Below are 8,470 nucleotides of genomic sequence, written 5' to 3' on the forward strand. Positions count from 1 at the left end.
AAAATTTATGATTTTTTTTAAATTAAGTAAATATATGATTCTTGATATGACGTGTATCTAGTCAACTCAGCCAATTCCACCGTCACATCAACAAATTATACTATATTTTTAAGAATATTTTAAATTGTAAAATCTATAAAGTTTCAACCTGAATTGTTAAAATTTAAAAAGTTCTTTTTGCAATTAGCCCTAAATAAAATTGTGACAACAATCCTTTTAGGATTGTTTCTATTATATGTATAAGGATATCAGTTTACTTTTGGAAGTTAAGAGTTTTACTATTTACTGTCTCCTTGCAGGTTACAACTTGTGAGCCCGGCTGCAGTGAATTCTTTTTTCACTTTTCCTTTTCAGATCTGACAACTAATTAAAGTCAATAAATGCCTATATAAAAATCAGTACAGAAAATCGTACAGGTTTTAATTTCTCCTTTTAGCTAAAAGATGTCTTTAATTTAAAGTATATATTACTATGACATGTACAAGAAAATAAGGGTGAGTATTGAGGTTTGATTAATTTAAATTTAATTCATTTATGATTTAGCTAAATTTTATTTAAATTTATTGAATTTTTATGAGTTTAATAAATATAAATAATTTAATAATTTATTAAAATGATAAATATATTTAAAAAATTGATAATTTCTAATTAGATTTTATATAGATCATAAATAAAAATATAAGAGCTAAAGAATTTGAAAATAAATTATTATTAGAATTTTTAAAAATTAATTTATAAATATATCGATTAGCTGATTTATAAATTAAAAAGTTAAAATTAATTGTATATTAATTTCGAGTTTATTTATTAAACTATCTCTATTAAAGTAATTCAAATGAAATTTTTTCTATTAATTCATTTAAGATTTTATAGAAATATTTTAACCTTTAAAAATGATAAATATATTTAAAAAATTAATAATTTGTAATTAGATTTTTACACATATGATGAATAAAAATATAAAGTTAAATTATTTTTTAAAATTTTAAAATTTAATTTATAAATATATCAACAAGCTGATTTACAAATTAAAAAGTTAGAATTAATTGTATATCAACTTCGATTTTATTTACTAAACTATTTCCATGAAAGTAATTCAAATGTGATTTTTTTTTTTCATTAATTCATTTAAGATTTTATAGGAACATTTGGGAAGTTTAATATGAAAATAAGTACAAATCCGGAAGGATTTCCTAAAGGAAAATAAAACAAGAAAATAAGACATAAATACACCAAAAGAGCATTCCATATTTGTGCATAAATTCAAGGCGGATGCGACTTCAGAAATTAGATAACGGACTCTCCATTTTCCAATTACCACCACGACGAACCAGTGTCACTTTCGTGAATAACTGGACAAGCGAGGGCTTTTATTGCAACTATAGCTGGAACGGAAATCATAACTATGAATAAAGAAAATTAAGAAAATATAAAATTGTGATTACGTGTCTTTTTAGGTAAAAGTATATAACTTTTTTTGTCTTGGTCTTTTGAAATATGTGATGTATATATGTTAATATTTTATAAGAAATAATTAATTTATTAGATTTTTAAGAATTAAAATAGTAGAAAATATTTATTGACATATTATTTATAAATTAATTTATAATTTTAAAATTTATTTAATTTTATTATTATTATTTTAAAATCAGATCTATATTAATTAATTAATAATTTAATAGAGCTGAAAATTATATTATATTATTAAAATTAAATGCTAAAAATACTAATTTTGAAACAAACTAAAAGTACTATATATTTATAAAATAAACTAAGAAATGATAACATAAGAAATAATATTTTTTGGAAATTAATATAAAAGAAATATACTGAAGTTTAAAAAAAAATAAAAAAAAAAAGAGCAACGAAGGAGCTTAAAATGGATTGTTTTTTAAAGTTTTACCAATAAAATAACTGTGTAAGCTGTATAAAACCGGCTCTATCGCTTTCTCATTAACACCTGTCTTCTCCCTTCTTCAAAATAAAGCTTCTCTCTGCAAGAATTTCAAAAGCTCAGTGCTACTACTCCTATTCTTTAATCACACTACCACTACACGCGTCCAACAAGAGAAATTTTCTTTCACATTTTCCCACGTCCCAAACACCATCACAGAACAAGCCTTTGACCGAAGAAAGGAAAAAGAGAAAAAGGAGCACTATGACCGTTAATTCCAGTGACCCGAAAGAGGTTGTCCTGAAGATAGACGGTGAAGCTATGGAGGCAGCTAATGGGAAGATATGGAGGGAATCTAGCATTGATTTTTGGAACGATAAAGAGAAAGAGAAAGATAAGAAAGTAGTAAACAATGAGAGTAAAGATAACGATGATACGTTTGATTTTAATGCTAGTGCAGGTGCATCATCTTCAGTGGAAGAAGATCCACCATCAAAACTAATTGGTCAATTTTTACACAAACAACAAGCTTCTGGTGAGTTTTGTTTGGACATGGACATGGAGATGGCTGAGCTCCAGAACAACGTTTACAAGAACTTGGGTCCGATTTCGGAGTCTCCCTCGACGGTTAACCGGGTCTCTTTCGACCCACATGGGTCTAACAATGAGGCAGTGAGGAGGAGATATCAGCATAAAGATTCTCCTAGCAAGAAGAGCACTGATAGCACTGCTGATGGAGAGATTCTGAAGTGTAGCTCGAGAAACGACGTGACGTTTTCTAACAGTTCGTCTTTTAAGCAGCATAAGTCGAGTTTATTGAAGGAGAGGCCTAAGTCTAGATTGATGGACCCACCACCACCGCAGCAGCATCCGGGAAAATCGGGAAGAGTTTTGGGAAGATCAGGGCAATTAAGGTCCGGATTTGTAGGAAAAGGAAGTGTTATTGATGACGAAGAGGATGATCCTTTGTTGGAAGAGGATTTGCCTGAAGAATTTAAGAAAGATAAACTTGATATCTGGGTTCTCCTTCAATGGGTAAGTTTGATCTTAATTATTGCTGCTTTAGTATGTAGTCTTGTTAGTTCTTATTTCAGGAATAAAAGTTTGTGGAGACTTAGTTTGTGGAAATGGGAAGTTTTTGTTTTGGTTTTGATTTGTGGGAGGTTAGTCTCTGGTTGGGTTATAAGGATTATTGTGTTTTTTATTGAGAGGAATTTTCTTTTGCGGAAACGGGTTCTGTATTTTGTTTATGGGATTAAGAAAGCTGTGCAGAATTGCTTGTGGTTGGGGCTTGTTTTGATTGCTTGGCATTTTTTGTTTGACAAGAAAGTTGAAAGGGAAACCAAGAGTAAAACGCTTAGGTATGTGACTAAAGTCTTAATGTGTTTACTGTTGGGTACATTATTGTGGCTTGTCAAGACTCTTGTGGTTAAGGTGCTTGCATCTTCTTTTCATGTGAGTACCTACTTTGATCGGATTCAGGAGTCCTTGTTTAATCAATATGTGATTGAAACACTCTCTGGTCCTCCATTAATTGAGATCAAAAGAAATGAGGAAGAGGAAGAGAGAATTGCAGCTGAGGTACTCAAGTTACAGAATGCGGGTGCTACAGTGCCTCCTGGCCTTAAACCAAATACCTGCACGTCACCACAGGGTACAAAGGTAATCGGGAGTGGCAGGATACAGAAAAGCCCTCGAATTGGTACCCCCAGAATTTCACGTGCTTTTTCCAAGAAAGCCAATGAAGAAGATGATGGGATAACAATTGATCATTTACACAAATTGAATCCTAAGAATGTTTCTGCTTGGAATATGAAGAGGCTGATGAACATAATACGTTATGGTGCTCTGTCTACGCTGGATGAGCAGATACAAGATTCTGCTCATGATGAAGATGAGTCTGCTACCAAAATTAAGAGCGAGTTTGAAGCAAAAGCTGCAGCAAGAAAAATATTTCAGAATGTGGCTAAACCAGGGTCTCGGTAATTCTTTTTTTTTTTTTTTTTTTTTGGTTCCACTCATGTTTTAATCAACTTTGCATACTCATCATTTTTCCTTTTTTCAAATTATGGTTGTGCAGTGATAATAATGGCAATTGGATGATCAACATGAATCAACATTTAATTTTCTTCATTATCATGTCTCTACTCTATGATCTAATTGTAATATTCTGTAATGATCCCCTACCCATAATTTTCTTCATGAAATGAGTTTCGGTTCTTGGCTTTTTATGCAGATATATCTACCTTGAGGATATCATGCGTTTTATGCAAGAAGATGAGGCATTGAAGGCCATGACTCTTTTTGAAGGAGCATCAGAAAGCAAGAAAATTAGCAAGTCATGTTTGAAAAACTGGGTGGTAAGAACCAAGTGAATTCATGTTTCACATAATATTTTTTCCTTTCTGGCTATGAATGTCATAACTTGCCAGTATGTATCACTTTTTGAATGTACAGCCATTAAAGCTTTAAATGCGAGTAAACTCACATAGACTTCATTCATTTTACTGTTTTGAATTTCAAGTTAGCATAACTGGTTTGGAAATTTTAATTTGGATCAGTTTCACATAAAGGACTTCTATTAGTTTTAGATGGCAGTATATTAGGGTTTGTAAAGTATCTAATATGAATATGTCTTTCATGCTGGCTTTCAAAATGGTTTAGTTTGACATCATCTTTAATTTGGTCAACGACCTTGTCTGAATCCAAGTATAAATATAACAATTTCATATTTAGCAATGTACTTGGTCAATCTGATACGAACACTAGTTCTAAAGGACCTCTATATATTACATTCTGACAAATGTGGGCCTGTTAGTGGATGTATTTTTTTTCGTTGTGATTATGATATAGTAACTTGTCCATTTCAGGTTAATGCATTTAGAGAACGAAGAGCACTTGCTTTGACACTAAACGACACAAAAACGGCTGTCAACAAACTGCATCGCATGGTGAACATTTTGATTGGGATCCTTATAGCTGTAATTTGGCTTCTCATACTAGGAATTGCTACAAGCAAATTTCTAGTCTTTCTAAGCTCCCAACTCCTCCTCGTAGCTTTCATATTTGGAAACACCTGCAAAACTGTATTTGAAGCTATTATCTTCTTATTTGTAATTCACCCTTTTGATGTGGGTGATCGTTGCGAAATTGATGGAGTTCAGGTAAATAATTCCTTGAATGAATCCTTCTTTGTGCTTTAGTATCATCAAAATTGTTGCTTGTCTAGTTGACTGACCTAAGGCTAACTAATTTTTCTTAATATCAGATGGTGGTAGAAGAGATGAACATTTTAACTACTGTTTTCCTAAGATACGATAACCAGAAGATTATAATTGCAAACAGCATTCTTGCTACCAAAGCCATTGGTAACTACTACCGCAGTCCAGACATGGGAGATGCAGTCGAGTTCCTTATCCACATAGCTACTCCAGCTGAAAAGATTGCAGTCATCAAACAACGAATAAATAGGTAATTTTGGATAAACTTCATTGTTAAACGTCATAGTTCTGTTTTCTCACTTATCCATTGTTTTATATTGCATACTGGTCCAAGGGCTAAGTTTAATATGGAACACAAAACATTTTATACCTGTTGAAACTGATTTTCTGTTCCATGATTATGCTGAAATCACATTGATCGAATTGCATATAGAACTGCTTTCTCTTGGAACAGACATTTAAAGTTTTTGGACGGCTTAGATAGTACTATTAAGTTTTGTTGCATCGGGGGTATTGTTTTCATATTGTTGGGCTTTAGATGACGAAAAGAAGAGATACACACATGGTTAGGTTTCAAATATGTGCCCACGCATAGCAAGAATCTCCAGTATGATATCCATCCTTAGCAAGTAATTGTTGTTTTATTCATCAAGCAGTCTAATTTTGCCTATTTTAATACAACACTAGCACAATTCGTTCAATAGGTTGCTTCTTAGAGTTGATCTTTACCCACAAAAAATTTACTTGTATTTTAAGAAAACTCTCGAGTGCAATACATTCAATAGGTCGCTTCTAAGAATTGACCTTGTGCGCGAAAAGTTAACTTGTGTCTTTCCTATGCAGTTATATCGAGAACAAAAAGGATCACTGGTATCCTTCACCCATGATCATATTTAAGGATGCAGAAGACCTGAACAGGGTGCGCATAGCAATATGGCTGACCCATAAGATGAACCACCAAGACATGGGGGAGAGGTGGTCAAGGAGAGCCCTCTTACTTGAAGAGATGGTCAAAATCTTCAGGGAGCTTGACATTCAATATCGCCTGCTTCCTCTTGACATCAATGTCCGTGCATTGCCCCCCGTGTCATCCGATCGGGTTCCCCCTAGTTGGATGAGTTGAGTGAGTAAATAAAGTAGAATCAGTTGATTCTTTTAGTGCAATAGAGCTCCTTTTTTGTGACAAAATAGCATTTAGGATAAATCTAATAATCTATGCAAGTATAGTATTAAACTTCTAATGAATGAGAATATCTCTACTGTAATATCATTTTGTTAATCCATTTGCTTAACATTCTTGTTAGAAGAAAGAAAACTTTGCGGAAACTAAGCTGCAACCTGATCATGTTCACTGATTAGTTTGCCATAAAGTGCATTGTTGTGTTTTGGCTGCCATGTAATTTGCTAGTCCTTTTGGAGCCGGAGGTCTCAGTTTTTGAGATTTTCTTTTCATCCTTATTGTTGTGTCTTCGCTTCCATGTAATTTGCTAGTTCTTTTGGAGCCAAGGTGTCAGTTTTGATGAGGTTGAGGTGTCAGTTTCGAGATTTTCTTTATCTCTCGTGGGTTAATTTTGGATGGACTAAGACAGCTAAGTGTAGAAATCTCTCACTAACACTACCAGCTAACAGTCCTGCTTTTATCACTAACACTACCAACTGCTGCTCTTGCCTCTGTGGGACACTAACATGGGACACAAGTCTTCCTTTTGTTGGTTTCCTTGGTAAATTATGTAAAATAATAAAGTAACAATAAATTTCATGTTTTTATGAAATTAATTAATTTTTAATTGTAAATTCACTATATTTAATTTAATAAGAACAATTTAAATAAAATATAAACAAAATCTAAATATAATATAGATAAAGATGATATAAAAACTAAAATATATTATAGAATTGATTGTGTGCCGATCTAGCACAGCTTTTTTTTTAGTATAAAATTGCTTTTGCAGGTAGGTACTACTAATATTTTTTTCAGGGTCAGGGCCTCTTTAGTTCAACTTAGTTCAGCTGATTAATACAGTTTATGGCTGATATCTGATAACTAAAAGTTGATAAATTAAACCGTTTGGTAGAATTTTATTAGTGGTTGCTGTTGGTATGTTAAATGACTATTGAATATATAATTTATTGTTAAATTTAATTATACAAATTAATAAAAATAATTCATAATAATTAAAAAATTTATAGTTAATTTTATTTAGCTCAATTGTATTTATTATTAGAAATATTTATAAACGTTGCTTTAAAAATAAAAATTTAAATTTAAATTCTACTAATAAAAATTTCTAATTTTAAATATTATAATTAATTAACTTATTAAGAATAATTATTATTTATTTTAAAATATAAAATTTTAATTATATGAGATCAATTTAAAGTAAATTATTGTTAATAAGTTTAAATAAAGATAATAGTGTCTAAATAAATAAAAAAATCAAATCAGCTATCCGCTAATAAGAAAAAGCTTTAAAATAGAGCTGATACAATCAACAGCTGATTGAGACTAAATCAACTATTAGCTACTGTTTCAGTAAGAAACATCTATCAGCTGCATTAAATCTTTGAACCAAACACCTTCTTAATAATTTTTTTTAAAAATTTTCTAGATATAAATTGCTTTTATAAGAAATTATTGTTGACACAATTATTAATTAAAAATAGTTTTATCAATGAAAAAACCTATAATAGCAATTTTTAGAATTTATTTACCAGATAATTACTAATACAAATAAAGTTTTTCAAGATAGCCCTTTTTATGAATAGCTACAACTATTTTAAGTAGTTAAGCTAAACTAGCTCTATGTCCTTTATATGTTATCAAGGACTAGAAATCCACTTTTTAACGCTACATAAGAAACAAAACTCATTGTCCAAGATACACCAACACTGAGTTTATTCTTTTCAAGAAAAAAAAAGGAAAATATTGATTTTGGTTATTTATTTTATCTATAAATGAAATTAATTAAAATTTATTTACAAAATGAATTTCTATACTTGATATGTTAAATAATAATTATAAAATTCATTTCAAATAAATAAATACAATGTCAAAAATCTTAAAACTATAATAACTATAATAGATAAAATACAACTTAATAGTTCTAAAAAGATATTACATTATATCTTCTAAAATGAGCTAAACGAAATGAAAAAATAATTGAATAATTTTATGTTAGAATTTACTTTTTATCATGCGGGCTTACATATTTATTAACAATTATATTAATGAATTATTTTATTAACGAACTTAATTTAAAGCGTTTGATCTATATAGAGTTTATGAATTTCTAAATTTATGTATAATTTAAATGGATAAATGTAGTCTTTTTACATATAGACTTAATGGGATCAC

At 30.3% G+C, this 8,470-nt stretch overlaps 1 protein-coding gene across 1 annotated transcript; it reads left to right on the forward strand.

The window, feature by feature from the left end:
• The first annotated feature begins 1,775 nt into the window (after positions 1 to 1,775).
• Positions 1,776 to 6,567, forward strand: LOC8288283 (mechanosensitive ion channel protein 6). The gene is made up of 5 exons (XM_048379445.1): positions 1,776 to 3,876; positions 4,131 to 4,254; positions 4,765 to 5,058; positions 5,163 to 5,365; positions 5,959 to 6,567. The coding sequence occupies exons 1-5, from the start codon at positions 2,159 to 2,161 to the stop codon at positions 6,236 to 6,238; spliced, it is 2,619 nt and encodes an 872-aa protein (XP_048235402.1). The 5' UTR covers positions 1,776 to 2,158; the 3' UTR covers positions 6,239 to 6,567.
• Positions 6,568 to 8,470: the final 1,903 nt, after the last annotated feature.

The sequence above is a fragment of the Ricinus communis genome, chromosome 9 (assembly GCF_019578655.1).
Source record: "Ricinus communis isolate WT05 ecotype wild-type chromosome 9, ASM1957865v1, whole genome shotgun sequence".
NCBI classification, from domain to species: domain Eukaryota; kingdom Viridiplantae; phylum Streptophyta; class Magnoliopsida; order Malpighiales; family Euphorbiaceae; genus Ricinus; species Ricinus communis.

Excerpts from the sequence above, each read along its gene's own strand:
- LOC8288283 (XM_048379445.1), top strand. The coding sequence starts at position 2,159 with ATGACCGTTAATTCCAGTGACCCGAAAGAGGTTGTCCTGAAGATAGAC. Across the intron at positions 3,877-4,130 it reads GTGGCTAAACCAGGGTCTCG|ATATATCTACCTTGAGGATA; the intron begins GTAATTCTTTTT and ends CTTTTTATGCAG. Across the intron at positions 4,255-4,764 it reads CATGTTTGAAAAACTGGGTG|GTTAATGCATTTAGAGAACG; the intron begins GTAAGAACCAAG and ends TGTCCATTTCAG.